Below are 27,573 nucleotides of genomic sequence, written 5' to 3' on the forward strand. Positions count from 1 at the left end.
ACAGGTTGAGTTTTATCTGTGACCATTCAATGTATGCGTATGAATTTGTTTTTTTTTTTTATTTTTATTTTTTTTTTTTTATCAATCCCCGACCCCTTTGGTATATTAATACTCATATCACAGGGGCACCTGCATTTTGAAGAAAAGTCTGTGGATGAAATTTTTTAGCAGGTAGCCCATAGTTCGCCCTGTTGATTACAGCAGTATTAACAAAAAAAGCAGACATTTTATTATTTTGCAGTTACAGGGATGCGACAAACCATTCAACACTGACAGGGGAGATTACAATGATCAGTATTATTTATGTAAAACCTTTATCCCCCCCCCCCCAAAAAATGCTGTAACTGCGTATAAAGTGTGAGCAGGAGTTTGGCTTCAATTAATTAGATTTACTAGAAGATTTAAATACACTAACACTCCCCTCCACAGACTGCAAATACTGCTGTCCAAAGGTGACCCCCTGTGCTCCTTCATCCAGAATGGGGGCACTCTACTACAGGAGGTGTTGCTGGCCAGGACACCAGGTGAAAACAGGGGGTGGGGAGCCTAAAAAAAAAGAAAATTAATGCAGCATTTTAGGATTGATAGCTGCAGTAAATGAAATTTTTGGTTTTAGGGTTGATACCACTATAAGAGACAATCAATGTGTGGCTGTAAGCAGTCAGTACATGCATGCTTGTAATCCTGGAGTGCATAGGCGGATGTATTTGCTGGATAGGACTCTTTCGGTTAATGAAGTGTATATATTTATAATCTTACTGCATTTATCATGCCTGATTAATTTCCTAACCTAATGCCCAAGGCTTAGGGGAAGCTAATCTGGGCAAAAAGTTCAGGTAGCAAGAGTATAAAACTGGGAGGCTTGTGCTGCTTGCTACTACCTGTGTTGAGCCCTTAATTGCAGGTTGGGTTTTATCTATGGCATTTCACAGAAATCATGTTGTAAGTTTGAATCCTTGGCCTAGGCTGATCACAAGACCTCAAAGTCTCTCCAAGCTAAGTTTAAAGCAGAACTTAACTGCGACCATTTAAAAATGTTTTTAACGGCTGCCTGTTTATAGATACAGAGGTGGTCCTGGGCTAGAATTATTTGTCTGATCACGTCTGATCACTTTTTTTGCTGTCACAAGGAATGTAATGTGACAGTAATAGGCAGTGACAGGTACTCTTTATGGAGGGATCTGGTGTCTGCACTTGATTAGTATTCAAAACACCAAGATTGGCTTTTTTGAATACTGTGAATTTTTTTTAAATGCCGAGTAAACTGGAAGTGCTTTTACTTCCGGGTTACTACACCAGCCAATGGACTTGTCGGCTAGTGGCTTGGGTCTCCCATTGGGACAGGAGAGCCCAGGCGAGCTGCAGGAGGGATGTTCCCTCCCACTCCTTTTAATAACAGCCGAGCTGCTGTTTAGCCGCATCGGTTATTACAAGAAAGCGTGTACTAAAGAGAACAATTTGTGACTTTAGATGAGACGTGGGTTATATGTCTCCATCCCTGTATATTTATGAAGGGGGGGGGGGGGATTTTGGGACTTTGGATGAGGTAAGTGCATATGGTTATAAAATCAGTTGATATCCCAGAACAGGTTTTTATTGGTAAAACAAGGAACATGACAAAATTACATGAACTTTGATAGCAACCAACCAACCTGTGGTATGTAATGAAATCATTTAAAATACATGATGGGTGGTGAACACAAGATCATGTGATGAGTAAAAGGATTTGCAGGGGAGTAAGTGCATCCAGTAAGTGCATCCATATAAACCCGATGCGTTTCCTGGGTAATACCACTCTTCAGGGGGAGATGCACACATATCTATAAAACAAAACATGAGTAGCTCAGTATGATCCAATGTTGTACCCCTCAGCTGGGAGGATATGTACAAAAAAAGAAAGGGGAAAGATATTTGCTCATCCCTTGCGTTGTGATAAGTCTGGAACATGGGAGATGAGTAATCAGAGGCTGCCCAAATTGTCTCTGCCAGACAAATCCAGATGTTGATGTGAGTGGGCTTCATATCTAAAAATGAAATTGGATATACTGTGAATGATCTGTACTATAGGAAGTTGTAAGAGCCCGACACCAAAGTGCTAGCGGACGAGTGATTGGAAGTGAAAATAGTGTGGAGGGAGCAAAGAGCAGGTCAAAAAAAGGGGAAAAAATAAACTATAAGAGCAGGCCTCTGAACATGAACAGAAAAAACTGACCATGTAAATACCTGTTAGTGATGTGGAAAAGTAGATTCCAAATGGTTTGCACAAAAAGGTGCTGCCATGTGGACTGGCTAGCACAGAATGGGGATGTTAAGTATGCTCAGCACACCCTGTGGGGGCTCCCCCCAACGTCACACACATGAGCCCGGAGTAGGTAGGGATGTCCACATCCGAGCAGCAGCCACCGCCCATGGAGGTTAAAGCCGCCTTCCCTCCCTCCATAAGGTGACCCAGATGGGAAAATTCGAACATGCCAGTATCTGGAAGCACCATTTGGAATCTACTTTTCCACATCACCAACAGGTATTTACATGGTCATTTTTTTTTTCTGTTCATATCCACAGAAGCCTACTCTTGTTGTTTCTTTTCCCTTTTTCTTTTTACCTTTTTTTTTATTTTTTTTTATTTTTTTTTATTTGACCTGATCTTTTTTTCCTCCACACTGATTTTTCACTTCCACTCACTCTTCCACTTGCACTTTGGTGTCGGGCTCTTACAACCTCCTATAATACAGAGTATTCACAGTATACCCAATTTAATTTTGAACAATTTCAGGCCCGAGACTCGTTCTGAGATTTGGTGTTTACAAGTTAACCACTTGCCGCCCGCCCTATAACAAAATGACGGTGGTAAAGTGGTTTCATAATCCTGATCGGACGTCATATGACGTGATCAGGATTATGACCCGCTGCGCGCCCTCAGTCTGACACCCTGCAACTACGATCTCGGTAAAGAGTCTCCGACGCAGACTCTTTACCACGTGATCAGTCGTGTCCAATCACGGCTGATCACAGTGTAAATAGGAAGAGCCGGTGATCGGCTTTTCCCCACTCGCGTCTGTCGGACTAGAGTAGAGGAGAGCCAGTCGACTGCTCCTCTGACAGGGGGGGGCCTGTGCTGATCGATTATCAGCACAGCCCCCCCCCCCCCTAATGGCATCCATTAGTACAGTATATTATAATACAATGCCGCCTATCAGTGCCCATCCATGCCACCTATCAGTGCCCATCCATGCCCACCTGTGCTGCCTACCCATGCCCACCTGTGCCGCATACCCATGCCCATCCATGCCAATCTGTGCCAGCTATCAGTGCCAATTTGTGCCTCCTATCAGTGCCCATCCGTGTCGCCCATCAGTGCCGCCTATCAGTGCCCATCAGTGCCACGTATCAGTGTCCATCAATGCCACCTCATCAGTGCCACTTCATTGGTGCCACCTCATCGGTGCCCATCAGTGCCTCCTTATCATTGCCCATCAGTGTAACCCCATCAGTACCCATCGGTGAAGGAGAAAAACTTACTTATTTACAAAGTTTTGAAACAAACAAACAAAACAAAATTATTTTTTTTTCAAAATTTTCGGTATTTTTTATTTGTTTAACAAAAAATAAAAACCGCAGAGGTGATCAAATACCACTAAAAGAAAGCTCTATTTGTGGGAAAAAAATCATAAAAATTTCATTTGGGTACAGTGTAGCATGACCGCGTAATTGTCTGTCATTCAAAGTGCGACAGCGCTGAAAGCTCAAAATTGGTCTGGGCAGGAAGGTGTTTAAGTGCCTGGTTTTGAAGTGGTTAAACGTTTTTTTGGGAAGAAATTCCTTGGAACCACCAAACATTTTATATATAATTTTTTTTTTTTTTTTTTAGATTGTCAAAGATGTTAGACCTGAGTAAATTGATGCCCAACATGTCATATGTTTAAAAATGGCACCTGCTTGTGGAATAGCAACAAACGTTTACCCTTAAAATCTCCATAGGTGGTGTTTAAAATATTCTACATGTTGCATGTTTTGAGTTAGGAGGTCTAAGGCTAGAATTATTACTCTTGAGCTAACCCCCGAAACACATTGGGATTATTTCGATGCACTTACTCCCTTGCAAATCCTTTTACTCATCACATGATCTTGTGTTCACCCACCATGTATTTTAAATGTTTTTATTACATACAGGATTAGTTTCGTATCACACGTTGGTTGCCATCAATGTTTGTTTCCATATATGGTCTGTAACGTGTGATTGACAATTTTTGTTCATTGCTGCGTGTATGTCATTTTGCCATGTTCCATGTTCCTTGTGTGTGTTTTTTTATTTTTTATTTTTTTTTTACCAATGAAAACCTGTTCTGGGATATTGACTCCTCTTATAGCCATATGCACTTACCTCTTTCAAAGTCCCAAAATCCCCCCCCCCCCCCCTTCATACATATTCAGGGATGGAGACATGTGACCCACATGTCTCATCTAAAGTCCTAGGTTTTCCCTTTTTTAGTCCACATTTTTGTAGGGATGGAGGTGAGTAAATGGCAATCGCCATCCCCCTGTGTGTGTGTGTGTGTGTGTGTGTGTGTGTGTGTGTGTGTGTGTGTGTGTGTGTGGGATCGGGGGGCGGGCTGGTCTCTACCGTGAATCGGCTTTACACCTTCATGCCATGCACACTGACACTGGCATGTTTTAATTTTTCCATCTGGTTCACCTTATTGCGGGGAGGGCGTCATTGGCCTCCATGGGCGGTGGCTGCTGCCGCTCGGACATGGACGTCTCTCTTCCTATTCTGGTGAACGTGTGTGATGTTGGGAGGAGCCTGCAGGGTGTGCCCAGCATACTTAACGTCCCCATTCTGTGCAGTTTTGTTCAGCTTATCATGGCACGGCTCCAGTACCATTTAACATGGGCTTCTATGAGAAATCTTGGTCAGCTTGACCAAGATTGTCCATAGACGCCAATGTTAAATGTTATGGGAGCAGCGTCATGTCAAGCTGAACAAAACTGCACTGCACAGAATGGGGATGTTAAGTATGCTTTGCACACCCTGCAGGCTCCTGTCAAGCTGACCAAGATCTCCCAGGAGCCAGTGCAAAGCTGGAAATGACACTCAGTGCCGTGGCCCCTAAAGGAGGAAGTGAAATTGGATACAGGCATAAATCGGGTAAGTGAACAGGGAAAAAAAAAAGCCAATTCATTTTAGGGATGCACATTAGTGCTGTATGGTGAGGAGTGAAAAATGTGGGTGGAACTTCTGCTTTAAAGGCCCTGTAATCTGTGTTTTTCTACCCCCTTCTAATTTTCATGGTGATCTCTGAAATTTCCTCTCCCTCAAGTCCTATTTATTTGGAACAAGCAGTACATGTTAGTTTATGGTCATGTGCGTTACTTTATGCCCACTACAAATCCTATAGTACATAGCCTAGTCCATCTTGGAAGCGAGCGAGAGAGGGTGGCTATGTTCCTGCTTACAGCGAGGCCATAGAGAATGAACAAATTAAAAAGATTGAACACAGCCGCGCTTATGTAGTACAGGAAGCAGAAAGAATAAAGAACATTATATATGTGTATGTATGTATGTATGTGTTGCAGCCCCCCAACCAAGAAATCCCCGCAAGGGTTTTTCAAAATAGTTAATAATCTCAAGAAAATGTGGGGTATCCGGCGCTACCTAATATTGAAGAAGAGGACGACCACCCTTGTCTCCACCAGACCAAGTGTCACCTCAAATCAGTAGATTGTTAATATACATAAACCTTTCTATATTAGTTGAGAGTAATCGAGTAATCGCAATAAAAATTCAGTAAATTGTGAAAAAAGGCCTACAAATACCCATATAAAGTGCTTTTGTGCAAAGATAAGTGCCACATATGATACTTAATGCGAGTTACGCTAAATTCCCACAATTTCCACTGTGTGTTGAATTAATCAACTACAGACAATCAAATGATCAGGCTAAAGTGCAAACTTATGAAAAAAACCACACAGTATGGCTATAAAATTTGTAAACAAAAACTCCACCTCATATATCTAATTGTGCAAAATCGCAAAAAGACCCCAAAAAGGGTGTGTGTGCGTGGGATATGGATCAACCAGCTTACTTGTATATCATAAACAAAAAATAATAAATTATGTGCATATAAATAATAAAAAATAAATTTGAATTCAAATTAAAAAGATAATAAAAATAACATTTTTTTTTTTTTCAAAACAATGATGAATAAACGTTAAAGCCAAAATTAAGGAGAACGAAAACAGAAAAAAGGAAAAAGCAAAAAAGTCTATTAATGTCCACACGTGAAAAATAAAAAATATAAATGGAAAATCAAAAAAATCCTCGATTGTGCAAATCCAGGAGAAAGAAAGTGACTTTAGTGCTTGCAAATATGTTCTTCAGGTGACTGCGTGCTCCCCCACAAGGTTCCCCACTCACCAGAAAGATACACCCCTACAGGGGTACAGTGCCTTCAGATCAGTCTTTGTGTGATTCCAATATTCAGATCCATATGCGATATGGTTCTTCTAAGAAATACACCCCTACAGGGGTACTGCGCCTTTAAATACGATTCCGGTTCTCAGGCCCATATACGATATCCAAAAGGGGAGTCCAGTTTAATCCTTAATGTAATCAAGGACTCGTCTGCTCTCAGTGGGCGTTGTATGCCCATTAAGACCCCTTTCACACTGAGACGCTTTCAGGCTCTTTCACGCTAAAAAAAAAGCTCCTGAAAAGCTCACAAACCTTTTTTCATGAAAATCAATGAATGCGTTCATACTGGGGCAGTGCGCTGGCAGGGTGGTGAAAAAACGCCCTTTTCCATTGAAATGAATGGAAAGCGCTTCAAAAGCAAAAGTGTTTTACTGACAGTTTACCTGCGCCTCAGTGTGAAAGGGGCCTAAGAGGAAATCAAGTTACGTCACAGCAGAAAAAAAGAAAAACTAATTGGAAGAGGCTTTGAGGGATAGAAGGTATTTTTTGCATTGGTGATATTAAATGCAAATGTGTCTCGCTTTTTTTGTTTTTACATAAAAAAAAAAAAATTTATTCTTACCTGTTCTGTGCAATTATATTGCACAGAGCAGTTCCTTACATCTTCTTTGGCGATTCCATGTCAGTGCACTTCCTTCTACGGTTGCCCCCTTAGCAAGCCTAGTACTATGGGGCACCTGTGTGTGTGTGTGTGTTCTCCTGATCTGGGCTACATGCATCCACAGACGCACACAACATTGATAAGTAATGCCCCACCCCCTCCTCATAGGAGTTTGACTGACAGCAACGGGAGCCTATGCCCTCAGTGTCTCCTGTAAGTCCAGGAATAGAGGAGAGAGGGGCTGCAGCAGGGATGGCATGGAATTGGTGGGAGGAGGGGGGGGGGTGATAATTAGTGGGGTGTCATACAGCCTCCTGGGTGTAGGATTTAACAGGCTTCACATGGAAATGGGCACGGACACTAACGTGGACTCCTTCCCAGAACAATAGCCGTGCTGTAGCCATACTTCGACCATGGCACGGTATTGGGGTGCTTAAACTCAGAAAGATCTGACTTGACCTATGTTTTGAATAGATTCTGAATTTGAATTTTGAAAACCTTTAATAGCCCTACACATTTCCCTTTTTTGTTTGATGTTAACTTTTTTAAATTAGAATTGCACATTAGGCAATGTAAAAGATTTACGTTTGTGTGGGTTTACTTTGCAGGCTGATCTTCAGAGTGGTTTAAACAATGCTGAAGTGTGCCATAGGAGAACCTCCCATGGATGGAATGAATTTGATATCGGGGAAGATGAACCTTTGTGGAAGAAATACATTGCTCAGGTATTCGGGGTGTAATATGAAATGTGGTTACGTTTTGGTTTAGTTGATTAGAACCCCCCCCTTAAACTGTTGCTGCCTGTAGACCCTAATAAAGTTGTTTTCAGTACCACCACTTATTTATCTGTTTGTTTGTTTTTTGTTTTTTTACAGTTTAAAAATCCACTTCTTATGCTCCTGCTGGCCTCTGCTGTAATCAGCATTTTAATGCATCAGTTTGATGATGCCGTCAGTATCACCGTGGTAAGTGAACCATGAATTCTCTGATTACTGGTTTATTGGCATTGGTAATAATAGCTGGCTGTTGGTTTTTATAGGAAAATAAGCGATTAACTACGTCTACCCAGAAATGAAGTATGATTTGTAGGAAGTCTGTGCTGAGAGCATGGGCTGTCATTGGTTACCTTTCCTTTTTGTAAGTGCTAGTTTTCTGGTTCTCGTGCTCTTTAACTTCAATATTTGCTGGGTCACTGACCAAGAATCCAGCAAAATCAACTTCTGATTTGAACTTCCGAATTAAGTCCGCGACGCTGAACATGTTTGTCGTTGAACCGGCTTGACGGCTAAACATCCCTCATTTTCAGTAGGTGCAATGAACAATGACAGCACGCATACACATTCTCTTAGCTAATCATAGAGCAGTGTTTTTATCTGATTTGAAAAAGAAAAAAAGATTGGACCCTTGCCTCTTCGAAATAATTGCAGATCTTTTATAAGCCTGCAGCAATCTTTTCTGAGGACATGGCCAATTTCTTGTGAAAACTTGCAGAAAACATTTTGTCCCTGAAGTGTTTTGAGTCTCCCCGAGCACACCGTAATGACTGCTGTGGTTTTCTTAGCCTTGGCTTATTTATTCGCTATTCAGCTAAGCAAGAATTCATACTTCTGTGCCATTTATCAAAGCACTTCACGATTGTTCAGCCGTTATTTCTGGACAGGCTAATGAATATTCAGGAATCAACATTTTCTTACACTTTGTTCTCTTACATTCAAATTATTTCATTGTGTGATTTATTGCAGCGTTAGCGGGCATGAAAGTGACAAAAAAATGTTAGAAATGTATGTGTTTTTTTGATGAAGTAATTGTATATTTTTGATTACATTTGCATTATTTCAAGGTGCCCTTTGTGCAGCTTTGTATTCAAGCTCGCTAAAAGTGCCCGGAGCAGAATCTAGTGGTTCTGATGTCTGATAAAGAACTCTGCTCAGCAGAGAGAGCTCGTACCACTAGGATTCGAAAAGCATGCTCCATTTTATTGGCCTAATTAATGAGCTCCCTGTATAGCTGTAATGGAGTTTTGGGCAAACTACTAGCAGTTGAATGGACATGTTTGATGAATGATCTCTATACGTTTAAATGTTAAATAGAGTTTTGGCTTCTCTTTCGATTTTAAAGTGGCAATCTGCTAACAGAGAAGTGGCACTCATTTCCAGCATGTTACAGTAATTTCAAGTGAAAGTAGTTAATCCTGCCATTGGCACAGATAATCATACAGGTTTATATAGCTTAACCTTGTCTTGTATTGTATTTTGGCAGGCAATACTTATTGTCGTCACAGTTGCCTTTGTTCAGGTAAGGTGCATTTTTTCCTGTGTCTTTATGCTATGTCAATTTGCTTGATGTCTCTAATATGACTTCTAAATGGTTTTATCATTACTTCTGCTGTAAGTGAAGCTCCCAGCCCCCCCCCCCCCCCCCCCCCCAAAAAAAAAGGCAGCTGCTATAAATACTGCAACTACTGACTTTTTTTTAATATAAGGACACTTGCCCATCCAGGGATCTAGCGATGTCCTCATCCAAGCTGATTCTTCAATCGTCTTTGCCTGCATGTGCCTTCCGGCTCCACGGCAGGTTTCCTGCTGCGTATGCGTGAGCCACGCTGCACTTTGTGAATGGCCCCGCAATCTTCTGGAACCTGTGATGTGTCCCAGAGGGCTGCAGGGGCAAGGAAGAGTTGGCTGAACTTTTGCGATAATCTGAATGGAAGTGGGAGCAAATGCCTGCCAAAACCAGGTACCTGCTTTCACATCCTCACCTGCCCAGCGAATCCAGAATTGTTATACTATGATTCACTACTCGGCTTACACACAGCGGGTCCCCTGCCACCATCCTTCTTCTTTTTTTTTTTTTTTTTTTTTTTTTTTTTTCGCTGCCACATCCAGGTTCATGCAGCCAGTCCCCTGGTGACATACACCTAGTTTGCCTGGAAGCTAATGCATTCTGGGATGTGTGATGTGCATTACTCGGAAGACTTCAAGAGCCAGGGTACAACAGGAGTGAGGGGGTAAGCTGGATAAAGAAAAAAAAAACATCCTTCCATGGTGGGGAAAAAAACAAAATGGTCTGCTATTTTTCCCCATGGAGGAGGTGTTGGGTGGTTTCAGTAAGGGAAAGGTGGTTTTTGTGCGTGGTTTTGTTTTTTTACTTAAAGGAGTTGTTAAGCCACTACAATAAAAACATACCATCCCCTCTGTAAAATAACATTATGTGCCCCAGTGTCTGTGTTTTTTATATAAAAAAGATGCCGATCTGTAACTTATATCAGAGCGTCTCCCAGCGCTCATGTGACTCTTCAGCTCTCTCCTCTCCCTGGCTGACAGCTACAGTGGGAGGAGCTGAGAATTCCCGCTGACGTCACCGGGGGAGGAGAGAGAGCTGCGGAGTCAAGTGAGCGCTGGGAGATGCTCTGATATAGGTACACATCTGCATCTTTTTAAATATAAAACAGACACTGGGGCACATGTTTTACAGCGGGGATTGTATGTTTTTATTGTAGTTATGATAGGAGGGGAGAGCTGGGGAGTGGACAGACCTGACCGGCAGGGAGGGAAGAGGATGAGAAAGAGCAGAGAGAATAGCTGCAGTTGAGGGAGGCACACAAACTGACCAGTGTCAGGGCTCAGCAGCCATGATAAACCATGGCCAGTTTACGGGGGGGGGGGGGGGCATAGCCAGGCAGGATCAGCCAGTTTTTTTCAGGTAAAAAAGGGGCCAAATTACAATTACAAATTACACAGCACAAGCGCTGTGCTGTTATTCATGCTTTAATGGAACAGGATCCGTTTCTAAAGCTTTATTATCATGGCCTATGTGCATAGATTGTTTTCATCATCATGCAGCTAATGTATGGTAAAAAGATGATTATATAATTGTTTGCCTTTTGTAGGGATTATTGGGAAATGAGATCTGTCCAAACCATTTCAACTTTCTGTGGAAAATCTGAGCAAATGATGGTTAAAAAATAAATAAATCAACCTTCTGTGCAAAAGATTAGGTCGTTTTGGTTCATGTTGACAAAAAACAAGAACTCAAGCTTTGTAAGCAGATTAATGTGAAAACTGTAGTTAGGTCAGCTTTAATGAAATAGACAGGCATTAGCAGGGGCAGTGGGACTGTGAAAGTCAGCAGAAACTTGCTCGTCGGCTGCCAACTGCAGGTCCTGTGGTCCTCCTGTTCATATCGTGTAGCCTAAAGCCAGAGGGGCAGCTCATATTAAGGTCTCTGTTTACGTTGGTACAAACAGCGTGCAACTGCTGCATGTCACATGACCAGGCATGCCACATTTGGATTGTCTTGGAACTCGTCTGCATAGGCCCGCTTTCTAAGTTTAACCGGAAAGTACTGCTATTCACAACCCTACCTGTCCTCACAATTGCCTGCTTGTTTGATTAGCTATAGTAAATATACATATTTCCTTTTTTTTACAACTTTTTTTATATACTGTATGTTATATTTCACTTACAAGTAAAAGAAAGTAAACTTGGATGCTGCTGCCAGCCAGCTATATTGCCCTCCTCATGTCAGGACGTCAGGGGAGGAGAGACACAGAGCAGTTCCACAGCCCAAATTGCTGTTCTGGCACAATGAGCACAGACGTTGCTCACTCGATTCCTCCTCCATTGATAAAGTGTGTTATATACTTTTGCATTCTCTGACCGTACAAAGGTAGATTATGGCATCATCAGACCCCCTCTTCTCCCCTTCCCCAAAATCTGAAAAGCCTTATATGCATTGAAAAGAATACAAGCCGCTTTCTCTATGGTGCTGAGCAAGCGACTTTCTAATTACAGGTAACCAAGCTGGCCCAATGTAAATAAAAAGTTCAGCTTTACAGCAAAAATGACTACCCTATATTTTAACGCTTTGAACTCCAGCCTTACCTTTTTAGTCTTGCACTGTTGGGCAGACTCCTCTCCTTAGCAGTTTACTAAGAATATCTCTACTTAATAAATAACGATTGTTAGTTTTTAAACTATTATGCAAAACTGGATTGAACTTATTTATACAATGCATTTAATACCTTTTTATAATACTTCCTTGAAATTTAGGAGTACCGGTCAGAGAAATCCTTGGAAGAACTAAGCAAACTGGTACCACCAGGATGTCACTGGTAGGGTTATCTTGTTGTTTTGCTTTTTTAAAACTCTATGGAATTCATGTTTGTTGCATTTTATAGTTTACGTTTTGGTCTTAAACTGTCCTATAAAGTGGCTTGAAATCCTCTGCTGTATTATTTTAGTGAATGTATTGCCTTTGCTGTTGTATTATGACTGTCCTAGTTAAGGGGTTATAGCAAGGCGTCGGAGACTTATACATTCATCTTTTTTCCAGTATAAGAGAGGGGAGACTGGAGCACACCCTTGCCAGGGAATTGGTGCCTGGAGACACTGTCTGCTTGTCCGTTGGAGACAGGGTTCCTGCTGATCTGCGGCTATTTGAGGTATGTTTTCTGTTTTGTGTTTATCGCAAGGTAATAGTATTTTCTAGAGCAATTTGTACCATACCTACCCATTACACATAACATTTTTGAAGGCATTCTGGGTTGAGTTAACAACTGTTTTACTTTAATGTAAATGTATGCGCTAACTGTATAAAATTGCAGCTGAGCAGATTAATTATCAATGTTTAGATGCCTATGATGATGGACAAGATGGGAGGAAAGGGGTTCCGTATGTTGAACTTGTTGTGGTACAGAAAGTAGGAAGCTCAGCTGCTGAATTTTTCTTCTATATTGTGTCGGCATGAATTTATTGCCAGCACCTTTTATTAGGCGCTTTCTCTTACCTTTTATCAATTTCGAGAATGCTTTGGGACCCCCAAAATTCAGAGCAAACTAATATGGAATTATTGACCACTTCAGAGAAACCTAATGAGGAAGTAAACCTTCCTGTATTCTTTGTACTTCTAGGTACAGTGCCTTGCAAATGTATTCACCCCCTTGGCTTTTTACCTATTTTGTTATATTACAGACTTTAGTTCAATGTTTTTTTTTTTTTTTTTTTAAACTGAATTATACGTGATAGATCAGAACACAATAGTCTAAGTTGGTGAAGTAAAATTAGAAAAATGTATACATAAACTATTTTTCAGAAATAAAAAATTTATAATTTGCATGTGCGTATATGTATTCACCCCCTTTGCTATGAAGCCCAAAAAAAGCTCTGCTGCAACCAATTACCTTCAGAAGTCACATAATTAGTGAAATGATATCCACCTGTGTGCAATCTTAAGTGTCACATGATCTGTCATTACATGTACACACCTTTTTGAAAGGCCCCAGAGGCTGCAACACCTAAGCAAGAGGCACCACTAACCAAACACTGCAAGTCAGGGTTGGGTTATATATAAAAAAAAAAAAATCCAAATCTTTGATGATCCCTAGGCGTACCATCAAATCTATCATAACCAAATGGAAAGAACGTTGCACAACAGCAAACATGCCAAGAGACGGCCGCAAGGAGGGCATTAATCGGAGAGGCAGCACAGAGACATAAGGTAACCCTGGAGGAGCTGCAGAGTTCCACAGCAGAGACTGGAGTAGCTATACATAGGACGACAATAAGTCCTACGCTCCATAGAGTTAGGCTTTATGGCAGAGTGGCCAGAAGAAAGCCATTACTTTCAGCAAAAAACAAAATGGCACGTTTTGAGTTTGCGAAAAGGCATGTGGGAGACTCCCAAACTGTATGGAGGAAGGTGCTCTGGTCTGATGAGACAAAAATTTTACTTTTTGGCCATCAAAGAAAATGCTATGTCTGCCGCAAACCCATCACATCACCCAAAGAACACCATGGTGACAGCATCATGCTGTGGGGCTGTTTTTCAGCAGTCAGGACTGGGAAATTGGTCAGAGTTTAGGGAAAGATGGATGGTGCTAAATACAGGGATATTCTTGAGCAAAACCTGCACCACTCTGTGTGTGATTTGAGGCTAGGACGGAGGTTCACCTTCCAGCAGGACAATGACCCCAAACAAAAGCAACACTTGAGTGGATTAAGGGGAAACATGTAACTGTGTTGGAATGGCCTAGTCAAAGCCCAGACCTCAATCCAATAGAAAATCTGTGCTCCGAATTAAAGATTGCTGTTCACAAGCGCAAACCATCCAACTTGAAGGAGCTGTGGCAGTTTTGCCAGGAGGAATGGACAAAAATCCCAGCGGTAAGATGTGGCAAGCTCATAGAGACTTATCCAAAGCGACTTGGAGCTGTGATGGCCACAAAAAGTGGCTCTACAAGGTATTGACTTTAGGGGGATGAATAATTATGCACATTGACTCTTTCTATTATTTTGTCCTGTTGTTTGCTTCACAATAAAAAAAAAAAAATTCTTCAAAGTTTTGGGCATGTTCTGTAAATTAAAGGGGTTGTAAAGGTAAATGTTTTTTCACCTTAATGCATTCTATGCATTAAGGTGAAAAAACATCTGACAGTCCCGGCGCCCCCAGCCCCCCCGTTTTACTTACCTCACCCCTCGAATGTCCCGCGCTCGTCCCCTGACGTCCTTTCCACCATTCAGCCTGGCCACTGATTGGCTGGAGTGGATGGATGGAAAGCAGCGCAGCCATTGGCTCGCGCTGCTGTCAATCACATCCACTGACGCGGAGCGCTGGGGGCGGGGCCGTGTGATACAGCGAGCGGCTATAGCCGCCGGCTGTATCACGGGAGCGTGCCCGCAGATGCTTCTCACCATGCGAGGGAGCTCGCATGAACGTGAGAAGCATCTGAGGGAGGAAGCAGAGACAGCCGCCGAGGGACCCCAGAAGAGCAGGTTCGGGGCCACTCTGTGCAAAACGAGCTGCACAGTGGAGGTACGTAGAACATGTTTGTGATTTATTTTATTTTTTATTTCACTTTACAATCCCTTTTAAATGATGAAAATCCTCAAACAATCCATGTTAATTCCAGGTTGTGAGGCAACAAAACACGAAAATGCTAAGGGGGTAAATACATTTGCAAGGCACTGTAAGCCTAGAATAAGGCTTACCTATAGGTACTGTAAATATCTCCTAAACGAGCACCGCATGCGCTCTGAAGGAATGGCTGTCCCTGTCGTTTCTTCAGAAGCCTATGCTGTAAACGGCGGCTCCCGCACGCATATGCGGGAGTGACGTCACGCGGCTCCAGCCAGCATCACAGCCAGAATCTGCAGACCCGGAAGGCAGAAGCGTGAAGATGGATGCGGCCTTGAGCGGGGACAACAAGGGCTTCCTTTGCAGGCAAGTGTTTTATAATGTGTTAGTTTTTTTTTTTGTGTTTACTTTGCAGGTAAAAAAAAAAAAAACCTCAGGTTTACTTCCTCTTTAAATCATGTGTGGCCTCTTGGCCTCATTCACACAGGCATACAGGGGACAGTGAAACCAGGAGGTTGATCTGCATTTTTACTGCCTGCTAATCGCCCACTAGCCAGAGAAATGTCTGTACCCACTGCCACAGTCACGGTGTGGCAAATTTCATAAAGCATATTACTCATGGTACGCAGTACCGCATCCCATTCAAGTTAATAGGACCATGCCAAAATCTCATCTAATGCACATTTTGTAGCATGGTGCAGTGGGATTCATCAACAAAAATACAGGTGTCCAGGAGGCAACATATCGCCTCTGATCAGCCTGATTGCCATATCTGGAAAAAACATTCCACTATGCATAGATTTTTAGAGCGATCAAAAAACAGCCACCTATTATTATTGGGAGTTGTGGAAGGAGGGTATTTCTCATCAAGTCAGGATGTGTGTATTGGAGTATCTTCAGGTATATCTGGATACTTTGGAATATAATGAAAGGCATGTACAGTTTGTGGGAACCTGGTTTGCGTTTAGTCTGCCAAATTCGATAGATCATTGTGAGGAAAGGTTTACTGTAAAGGAGAGCTCTTGTCTAAACAACACTTTCTAGTGGCAGAGCTAATACGATTTCTTATTGCATGTTGATAGCAATTTGTGTTAAGTTCTGAATTTGGAGGAGCTGCTTATATGCAGATTAGTTAATCCTTTAAACTAGGCTCTATCCCTGCTTTAAGATCACTGGGAGTTAGATGCATTTGTGACTCCCACCAGTGAACAGTATTCCATGCTTGTACAGTCGAGTGGCAACACACTGCTCCAAAGTTAAATATTTTCAACTGTTAAAACAGAAAGCATAGAATGACCAGGGTAAAAAATAAAAAAAGACAAACTGTGAACTGGTAGTTTTTAGACTTGATCTCCCTGAAGTGTCTTTGCTTTAGTGTAGTGGAGATTAGGATCTGTCTTCCATCCTCCCAATTTATTTCAGGGACTTGTATAGCGCCATCAATTTACGCAGTGCTGTGCACATGTATTGTACATTGACCTCTGTTCCTGCCCTCATGGAGCTTACAATTTAAGGCCCTTAACTAACATTCATACATACTCGGGCCATTTTTAGACAGGAGCCAATTAACCTACCAGCATGTCTTTTGGAATATGAGAGGAAACCTGAAAACCCAAAGGAAATCCATGCAGACACAGGGAGAACATGCAAACTCCAGGCAGGTAGTGCCGTTAGAATACAATGTCTGATGTCTAAACCACCCATCAGCAGACTCCATTGAAGCCACAACGTGGTTGTGCCTATACTTATGTACTGTACATAGTGACGTTTAGAAAGTTGCTGCTTGCATAGCTGTTAGGATGGATTTAGGGTAAATCTTATAAGAAAAAAAGTTGTGTCCTGGCAGATTTACTAGAGGTATTTTGCAATTTACGCTGGTTGTCAAGATGTGTTGTAAGCACCTCTGAATTGTGGTTGAATTTTTTTGTTTTCGTAAATGTGTGTATTGACCGTAAAGAAAAACCATTTATAACAGATAACAAAGTGTACAGGCTCTCCAAGAGCTGTAGCATCGTAGACTCATAGCCAGAAGTATTCAAGTTTTAGTATTCTTATTTAACAAACACACACATTGTTTTACATTAGTAAAAAAAAGTTAACCCTTGATTTAAACAGTCAACGACATTGAGAAACTGAAGTAAACCTCTAATGACATCTGGGAAATTTAAAAGTTTGCGAGAGAGGGTATATAGCAGTGTGCAGAGGGTTCATAGAGTCTTGAAAAGGGTAATTAGGTGATATATTTAAATCCGTTGTGTTAAGTGTTGAACAAATTAGATTTCAACTTGTCCTGCCAGTAAAAATACCCAAATCTTTCCACGTTTGTAAAGCTCTTTAAAAAGAAATTTCAGAAGAGCAATTGGAGCTCAAAAGTCTGGAAAATTATATAAAAGGTTATCAAAGACTTGGGACTTTTGTACAGATAGTTTTCATATAGAGGAAATTCAGTCCCTTAATAGTGGATGGGCATGCTGGACAGTGGGAAAATGTATATTAAAAATCTCTGAGACAACAGCTAAGGATCTGCAAGTATCTTCTGACCTTGATAACACCTTGGTTCGTAACGGATCAGAAAGAAAATGCTCAACAAGGGTGGTATCCATGGAAAGTGCCCCAAAAAGATTACTGCTCAACAATTGTGGAACAATGTTCTATAGGCATATGAAGCAAAAAGTTTAACGCTTAGAACCAAAACTTGGTAGACAAAAAGCTACAAAACTTGACAGGTGTTAACCCTTCACCTCTAAAAACAGAAAATGTTTAGATTTTTTTTAAGATATACCGTATTTATCGGCGTATAACACGCACTTTTCCCCCTTAAAATCAGGGGAAAATCGCGGGTGCGTGTTATTCGCCGATCCTCCGCGATTTCTGGGCTCTGGGCGGCTTTTAGCCGCCTTCGGCCTTTCCCGGCGGCTTTCGCCCGCCTTCGGCCTTTCTCGGCCGCCTTCGGTCTTTTTCGGCAGCTTTCGGCCCTTCTCGTGGCTTTCGCCCGCCTTCGGCCCTTCTCGTGGCTTTCGCCCGCCTTCGGCCCTTCTCAATGGCTTTCGGCCTCCTCCTGGCCCTACTCGGCGGCCAAAAACCAGCAAGAAGGGCCTAGAGCAGCCGAAAGTCCGCGAGTACGCCGAAGATGGCCGAGAACTACCGGGCGCCGCCGAGATGTCCTGTGTATCTCGGCGGTGCCCGGTAGTTCTCGGCCATCTTCGGCGTACTCGCGGACTTTCGGCTGCTTTTTTTATTATTTTTAAAAATAGAACCTAACACTGAGGGGACAATGATGCACAGGCTGCATGACAAGGCTGCAAATGACACTGACAAGGCTTCAGATGGACACTGATAAGGCTGCATTGATGGGCATTTGAATGTATGGGTTTTTTTTTTCCTTAAAATTCCCTCCTAAACTTGGGGTGCGTGTTATACACCGATAAATACGGTACTATAACTTCACTCCAGCTATAAAACATAGTAGAGCACATATAATGTGTAATGACTTCCAAATTCTTGTAGAAAATTCTACGGTAGGATGGTGGCATAGGTCACATAAAAATGTCGGCTCACATAAAATGAAGCCTCAGGAGTCCATTAATACAGGTAACTCAAACGGAAGCATTTCTGAGTTCTGACCTCTGATCCCTGTGCATTGATGTGGCTTGCCAGAAGCGGGCCAAGCTGAGGTAATTCTTGTCTAGGCAAGAATTGCCAAGATGGAAGCGGGTGCCTGCCACAAAGTACTATCACCCAGAGAAAAAAAAAACTGATTTGTTAGAGGAAGGGGGTGAGTTGAAAAACGGTCTTCTTGACTGTTTGATCATGAAGTTCTGGTTGTGTAAGATGTATTTCATTTTCTTTATCGGCCTGTTATTACTTGAATAGTGTTTTTTTTAATAGCAGTTGGGTGAAATCATGGAAGAAATCCAGTCATTTTTTATTTCCTGACTGCATCCTTTTCTCTAGTCAGTCATAGTTTAATTTAAATGGCATTATTTAAAGAGGTTTGTTCTTTGTCTTTTGCATCCTAATGTAGAATTTACTTGGATTAGTTTGTCGGTTTATTGTTAAAGTGGTTGTAAACCCTTACACATACCCAGTGACATGAACAGCCATAGATGATATACAGAGATAAAACAAATCCTCCTACATAGGTTTTACTTGTTTATCTGCAGACTTCTGTTCTCTACACCCTTTCAAAAGTGCAGAGCATGTTAAAATCTTTATTCATCTGTGTCAGTAACACAGATGAGAAGGCAGAGAGACTGCAGTTAGTGTGTGTGAGAGCTAATTGGAGGAAAGGAACACCCCCCTTCACACAGCAAAAGAACTGTTGTGAATAGACAAGGTTGGTTCTGAGCTACACACGCACACACGCCATGCCATGTGTGAGGAAAACATCTCAGAAGAAGTTAAGGGGAAGGAAGCACCCGAGAGGAAGGACACTTAGAGCTTTGGAGAGAAATGAGTAAACACTACAGATATATGTGCTTTACTCAAACTTCATGACTGAGATTTAAAACCACTTTAATTTTTACCACTGCTAAGAAGCCAATGCAAAACACTGTTAACCACTTTCAGACCGGACCATTTTGCTGGTCAATGACCAGAGGTCTTTTTACAATTTGGCACTGCGCTGCTTTAACTGGTAATTGCGCGGTCATGCAATGTTGTACCCAAACAAAATTTGCGTCCTTTTTTTTCCCACAAATAGAGCTTTCTTTTAAAGGTATTTGACTGACTGCGATTTTTTTATTTTTTGCGATATAAACGTAAAAAGACCGCAAATTTTGAAAAAGATATTTTCTACTTTTTGTTATTAGAAAAATCCAATAAACTCAATTTTAGTCATACATTTAGGCCAAAATGTATTCAGCCACATGTCTTTGGTAAAAAAAAAAGTCAATAACTGTATATTTATTGGTTTGCACAAAAGTTGTCACATCTACAAACTAAGGTACGTTTTCTGGAATTTACGCAGCTTTTAGTTTGACTGCCTATCTCATTTCTTGAGGTGCTAAAATGGCAGGGCAGTACAAAACCCCCCCCAAATGACCCCATTTTGGAAAGTAGATACCCTAAGGAAATTGATAAGAGGCATGTTGAGCCCATTGAATATTTTATTTTTTTGCCTCAAGCGATTGAATAATGACAAAAAATATATATATATATATATATATATATATTTTTTTTACACAAAGTTGTCACTAAATGATATATTGCTCACACATGCCATGGTTATATGTGGAATTGTACCCCAAAATACATTCTGCTGCTTCTCCTGAGTACGGGGATACCACATGTGGTCGACTTTTTGGAAGCCTAGCCGCGTACGGGGCCCCGAAAGCCAAGCACCGCCTTCAGGATTTCTAGGGGCATACATTTGTAATTTCACTCCTCACTACCTATCACAGTTTTGAAGGCCATAAAATGCCAAGATGGCACAAAACCCCCACAAATGACCCCATTTTAGAAAGTAGACACCCCAAGCTATTTGCTGAGAGGCATGTTGAGTCCATGGAATATTTTATATTTGGCACAAGTTGCGGGAAAATTACAAACTTTTATTTATTTTTTTTTTTCACAAAGTTGTCACTAAATGATATATTGCTCACACATGCTATGGGCATATGTGAAATGACACCCCAAAATAAGTTCTGCTGCTTCTCCTGAGTACGGGGATACCACATATGTGGGACTTTTTGGGAGCCTAGCCGCGTACGGGGCCCCGAAAACCAAGCACCGCCTCCTCACTACCTATTACAGTTTTGAAGGCCATAAAATGCCAAGATGGCACAAACCCCCCCCAAATGACCCCATTTGGAAAGTAGACACCCCTAAATTTAGGGGTACACTAGTGAGACTCACATGTAAAAAAGCACCTAGGCTGTCAGCGACTGTATAAAAACGCTACAAGAAAAACTGTTAGCGATTGCAGGGATCAGGCCTGACTCTGCAAACGCTGCAGTTATGTGTGTTGTGTTTTGTAAGTGACAGTGATCGATCGATACTGCACTTGGGTGGGCTGGTCTGGGCTTGGCAGAGGGGCTAAACGCAGGTGCTAGCAGGTATCTGGGCTGATCCCGCTAACAATGCGTTTTGGGAAACCTAAACTGCTGGCGACGCTAATATAGATCTGATCAGATACTATATTACTAAGGGAGGTGTATGCTTTGTGCGTGGGTGTTAGCGGTGATCAGGGGGTTAAACTTTTATTAGGTAATAAATGGCGGGTGCCCTGAAACTATAAAAAAATAACTAACCAACCAGCGTCACCTGTAACAGTTATATGGTGATCACTGGTGAAAGGGTTAACTAGGGGGCAATCAGGGGGCTTTTTGCGGTAGTATATGGGGGTCCCTGGCGCTATAAAAAGCTGCAGCGAACCTAAATACCTACCTGCCTAACTAGCGTCACCTATAACACTAATACAGCGATCAGAAAAACGATCGCTTATTAGGCTGGGTTCACACTGGAGCGATGCGGGAACGCCACAAATCCGCGGCGGGTTCCCGCATCGCATGCCTCCCGGCGGCAGTTCACACTGCCCTATGCGAACTGCTGGGAGTGTCAGTGAAATGTTAATGACACCCCCAGATCAGTTCGCATATCGCAGTGCGGTCTGCAAACTCGGATCGCATGGTGTGAACACCCATGCGATCCGATTCTGCTGCGGACCAAAAAAAGGGTCCCGTGCGAGTTTGCGGCGGGTGCGACGCGAATTCAGCCATACTATCTGTATGGCTGAACTCGAATCGCACAGAGATCGGATGTGATCTGCAGTGCGGTGCGAATCACATCCGTTCTCATAAACCGCTGCAATGTGAACCCAGCCTTAGTGACACTGGCGACGGGGGGTGATCACGGGGTTAAACCTTTATTGGGGGGGTTAGGGGGGTACCTTAGAACTAAAGGGGGCTAACCCTAAATGCCCTAACAGTTATTACAGTCACAAATGACACCCGCCGGGTGATCAGGGGGTTAAACCTTTTATTAGGTAATAAATGGCGGGTGCCCTGAAACTATAAAAAAATAACTAACCAACCAGCGTCACCTGTAACAGTTATATGGTGATCACTGGTGAAAGGGTTAACTAGGGGGCAATCAGGGGGCTTTATGCGGTAGTATATGGGGGTCCCTGGCGCTATAAAAAGCTGTGGCGAACCTAAATGCCTAACTAGCGTCACCTGTGACACTAATACAGCGATCAGAAAAACGATCGCTTATTAGGCTGGGTTCACACTGGAGCGATGCAGGAACGCCACGAATCCGCGGCGGGTTCCCGCATCGCATGCCTCCCGGCGGCAGTTCACACTGCCCTATGCGAACTACTGGGAGTGTCAGTGAAATGTTAATGACACCCCCAGATCAGTTCGCATATCGCAGTGCGATCTGCAAACTCGGATCGCATGGTGTGAACACCCATGCGATCCGATTCTGCTGCGGACCAAAAAAAGGGTCCCGTGCGAATTTGCGGCGGGTGCGACGCAAATTCAGCCATACTATCTGTATGGCTGAACTCGAATCGCACAGAGATCGGATGTGATTTGCACTGCAGTGCGGTGCGAATCACATCCGTTCTCATAAACCGCTGCAATGTGAACCCAGCCTTAGTGACACTGGTGACGGGGGGTGATCACGGGGTTAAACCTTTATTGGGGGGTTAGGGGGGTACCTTAGAACTAAAGGGGGCTAACCCTAACTGCCCTAACAGTTATTATAGTCACAAATGACACCAATGCAAACAGAAAAAAAAAAAATGCAATTGGTGTCACTGTGACTGGGGGGGCAGGGGTGATTGGGGGGGTGAAGGGGGGGGGGGTGAGAGTGTGCCTGGCATGTTCTACTGTGTAGTGTCGTGTTGGTGCAACTCACCGATCCTCTCTCCTCGGTGCCGGAACGAAAAATACCAACACGGAGGAGAGATTGCATCACTTCCTCTGCCTGTGTTTACATTACAGGAGAGGAAGTGATGTCACGCCTCACTTCCATTCGTCGGGAGCGATCGCGAGGGGGTGGCCATGAACGAATGGCCGCCCCCTCATCCCGGATCGCTCCTGAACGGATACCGACCGCCAATGGCACAGGGGGGGGCCCGAACGGGCCCCCCACCCGCGGGAAGGCAGGGACGTACAGGTACGCCCATATGCCTGCCCGTGCCATTCTGTCGATGTACATCGTCGTGCGGCGGTCGGCAAGTGGTTAATGATCTGTTTTTTTATGACAGCATCTATACCTTTGGAACTGTAAAGAGTGTTGCTATATTTGGAATCTGACAACATGAAAGAAATCGAATGTGCCTAATTGTGAAAAGGATTTTGCAGCCTTTACCGTGTTTTAAAATGTTTACAATTATCTAGGCTGCCACATTATGGGCAGCACAGTGGCTTAGTGGTTAGCACTTCCGCCTAGCAGCACACTTGGTTGGAATCCCAACCATGGCACTACCTGCCTGGAGTTTGCATGTTTTTCTTGTGCCTGTGTGGGTTTTCGTCCAGTTATTCTGGTATTCCTCTCAAAATGCCAAAAACATGCTAGTTGGTTAATTGACTGCTATCTAAATTGGCCCTAGTGTATGTATCTGTGTATAGATGTGAAATGAGGACCTTTGATTGTAAGCTCCTTGAGGGTAGTTACTGTTGCGAATGTACAATATACATGTAAAGTGCTGTAAAAATTGACAGTGCAATACAAGTACCTGTAATAAACATATTATTGACTTATTCCAGTGATTCCAAATTAAGGTGGTATAAAATTAAATTCCATGGACCCTATCGACCATCTCACATTTCAGGTCTTTCTGACTGATCTTTCAAGTCTCAGATACACAGTATGTTTATAATACCATAAAAGGCCTTCCATGGGAAGACCCACTGCAAGGATGGATTTTTTTCCCCATTTTGCCAGTGTTGTGCTTTAAAAAGTAAGAATGTAATTTTTTACAGGACTGAGGTTCCATCCAACAGGGGATTGGCTAAATCAGGAACAACCCCTAAAATCGATTAATTTTTTGGTCTGCAAGAAAATCCATCCTTTAGTGTGCTTCTGGTGTTGCCAAGAATGGGAAATAAACAAAGTACTTTTATTTTTTCTTCTATAAATACACATATTAGTCCACAGTTTTATAGGCCTGATGGACACTGTGAAAATCTTCTCAATGTGCAATCTTCCCACCACACCATGTGCTCAAGTGTTGCCAGCTCCCAGTAGGACACTCACCAGATTGTATTGCCTCATGTTTGGCAAAATGCGCATCATCTCTTTTTAATAAATCCAATCCATCATCAGGACTCCAGACCAACTTGTTCATATGCATAACATTTTTGCTCATAAGGAAGGGGAAAAAAACTCCAATAATGTAATATGTTAAAAACACCATTTATTTCCCATCTGCCTCAAATTAATATTCACAAGCCAACAAAACTTTATAGAGTTCTATGTAATATCTACTCACCAAATGTTAACCAGATCCCCTTTCTTTCCAAAGTATATAAACGACTGTATGCAGCCCCCCACCAGTATCTGGTTATAGGAGGGGATTTCAACCTAACCTACTCCCCAAACCGGGATAAGCTATCATTCGGCCCTGGGAAAGCTTCTCCAAAAGCTGATAAGAAATCTACTTTATTTCGCCAACTAACTAGAAAATACGCCCTGTTTGATGCCTGACGTGCTATGTACCCGTCCGCTAGGCAATTTACTTTCTAATGCCACTCACATAACTCACACTTGCGCCTAGACCACTTCTTCAACGCCCCCCGACTTTACGCGCATGCACGAGTTTGGATATTCAAACCATCTCGTGGTCAGATCATGCACGATCATTCTATCCCTGATAACTCGTCCAAGGCTCCTCCCGGGTATGCCACTAGCGTCTCAGTGAGTTTCTGCTTAAGCATGACCCCTCTAGAACAGAACTAGAGCAAGCTCTACTTTACTGAAAACGCCACCCCCCAGGTATCTTCCCACCTCCATATGGGAAGGACACAAAGCGGTGTTCCGGGGTCAGTGCATAGCGCACTCTACTGCCCTAAAGCGGAATGCAAACAAGGCAAGACAGCTCCTGCTTAGCCAGCTCCGAAACTTGGAAGCTCGTCTGCTGTCCTCTCCTACCCTCCCAATCTGGAAGTTGGGAAGACGGAGAAAGCCCTTCTCCGCCTACGCCAAACCTACTATGATAAAGCAAACAAATCACACACCCTTCTAGCAAGGCAACTGCATGAGTGGGCGGCAGCCATCTCGCCTACCTACATTAAAGACGCAAACGGCTCCCTGCAATCTCACCCATCTAGAATCGCGCAACTTTTTCATGATTACTACACCATCCTATATAATGACCCGACCTTCCCACACAATCCTCCCCCACCTGCCTTAGCCCAAGCTATCGGCACTTATCTCACAGACTGCGACCTCCCGTCGCTCACCCCCACTGCCCTGGATAGCCTGAATTCTCCTATCTCGGAGGAGGAAGTAGCGGAAACAATCAATACCCTCCCGAACAACAAAGCCCCGGGTCCAGACGGCCTTCCATACCTCTATTATAAAACCTTTATACCACCACTTCTTCCCCGGATCACAAAGCTATTTAACTCCTTTATGACTAACACAACAATTCCAAGAGATATGCAAACTTCCTTTTTAACAATGATCCCCAAACCAGGAAAGGACCATACGCTGTGCTCGAACTATAGGCCGATCACTCTCCTGAATTCAGACCTGAAATTTTTTACTAAGCTGCTGGCTAACAGGCTAAACAATTTCATGCCTCTACTGATACATACGGACCAAGTGGGGTTCATCCCCTGTCGACAGGCAGGGGACAACACCAGGAGAGTGATCGACCTTGTGGAGGTGGCGAACATGAACAAGACGGAGGCACTGCTCCTCCAGTTTAGATTCAGAAAAGGCCTTTGATAGGCTGGGCTGGCCCTTCCTGTTCGCCACCCTCCGGAGGGTGGGGGTGGAGGGTCCTTTTCTCCAAGCCATCACTCACCTATATTCGTCTCCCTCGACCCTAGTAAGGACTCAAGTTGCCTTTTCTCCCACATTACCCATATCTAACGGGACTAGACAGGGATGCCTCCTATCCCCCCTCTATACGCCCTGTGCATTGAGCCCCTAGCTGCCCATATAAGGCAGAACCCAAATATCCATGGTATTCCGGTCTGTACGAGGGATTTTAAGATATCCCTATTCGTGGATGATGTCCTGTTAACCCTGGCCCAGCCACAGATTTCCCTGCTGAACCAGCATGTAGAATTGGAAAAATATAGTACCCTCTCGGGCTACAAAATCAATAGCTCCAAGACTGACTCCCTCTCAATATAGCTCTGCAGACACTCTCAGCCATCTCCCAATCATTTGATTATGCGTGGAAATCGTCCTTCCTAAAATACTTAGGGGTCTACCTTACCCCCACCTCTGACACCTTATACAAGGCCAATTTCCCACAGCTTTACACTATTAGGGCCTCCCTTTGCCAAATGGAAAATCTTAAAGCTTTCCCTCCTTGGTCGTCTAGCGACCATTAAAATGGTGATCCTTCCCAGACTCCTTTTATCTCTATGAGACGCTCCCCATTCCAATCCCAGCAGCACACCTTAGGACACTTCAGGGAGACCTAATAAAATTCTTCTGGAACTATAAGAGGCATCGAATCACTAGGTCCATACTACATGCCCCCCGGAAACCAAGGGGGACTCGCATTCCCCAACATAGCCAAATATTATTTAGCAGCCCAATTGCATCCTGGAGCACACTCCATGCCTATAAACGATGGACTCAAATCGAAAAGCTGTGGCTGGCCCCAACCCATCCAAACTCCATGCTATGGAGTACGGATGTTAACCTCAGTGGGACCCAACTGCTGGGACCAATGGTGCTTGTGTGTACACTGTGGCGATGTGCCAAAACAGTATATCCACTTACTTCGACAGCATCCCTGGCCACCTCCTTTTTTTTTTTTTTTTTTTTTTTCCCCCAACGTACCCGACAGCTTGACTTCACAGATGTCCCAACATTGGATCAATAGGACCCTGTTCCGATATGGCCAGTTGGTAGACTCTAGAACTAGAACATTAAGGTCTTTCCAAGAACTGACAGATGCTTTTCATCTGCCCAGACAAGCTTTCTTTAGCTACCTACAAATTCGCCACTTTGCACAGTCCTTCACGCCGACCCTGCAATTCTCCCCCTTAACTGAGTTTGAGAAAATTATGTTTAGAGTGCTCGTCCCCCCAAAGGTATGATATTGCGCACTTATCAAATTTTGATAGCAGACTCGTCACTGGCAGGTCCGCGGCATACGTATATGGACAAGTGGGATCGGGATTTGGGGGAGGTCATACCTTTGAAGACATGGAAACTTATCTGGTCATGGGCATCTAAGAGCTCCATATGTACCCTATACAAAGAAAACCAATACAAGGTCATGCTTCACTGATACCAAACCCCGAAACTGCTCCATTCTATATACCCATCGGCCGATTCTCACTGCTGGTGCTGTCGCAGAGAGGTGGGCAGGCTGTACCATATCTACTGGACCTGCCCGCGTATTATCCCGTACTGGGAAACGGTTCAATCGTTACTACAAGCTGTTTTTGCAGTGCAAGTACCATTGGATCCTAAAATGTTCCTATTGGGCATCCCTCCTACCTCA

At 43.2% G+C, this 27,573-nt stretch overlaps 1 protein-coding gene across 4 annotated transcripts in view; it reads left to right on the plus strand.

The window, feature by feature from the left end:
* The window catches only part of ATP2C1 (ATPase secretory pathway Ca2+ transporting 1), a 204,974-nt gene that overhangs the window by 73,754 nt on the left and 103,647 nt on the right, over positions 1-27,573 (plus strand). For all 4 annotated transcript variants that reach the window (XM_077491506.1, XM_077491504.1, XM_077491505.1 and 1 more), the window contains 5 exons: positions 7,682-7,798; positions 7,949-8,038; positions 9,333-9,368; positions 12,125-12,186; positions 12,408-12,516. In XM_077491506.1, coding sequence (XP_077347632.1) covers positions 7,682-7,798; positions 7,949-8,038; positions 9,333-9,368; positions 12,125-12,186; positions 12,408-12,516 — 414 coding nt within the window. The remainder of the gene's footprint in view (positions 1-7,681; positions 7,799-7,948; positions 8,039-9,332; positions 9,369-12,124; positions 12,187-12,407; positions 12,517-27,573) is intronic.

This window comes from Lithobates pipiens, unplaced genomic scaffold, assembly GCF_037356315.1.
Source record: "Lithobates pipiens isolate NorthernLeopardFrog02 unplaced genomic scaffold, aLitPip1_a1.2 Scaffold_19, whole genome shotgun sequence".
NCBI lineage: Eukaryota > Metazoa > Chordata > Amphibia > Anura > Ranidae > Lithobates > Lithobates pipiens.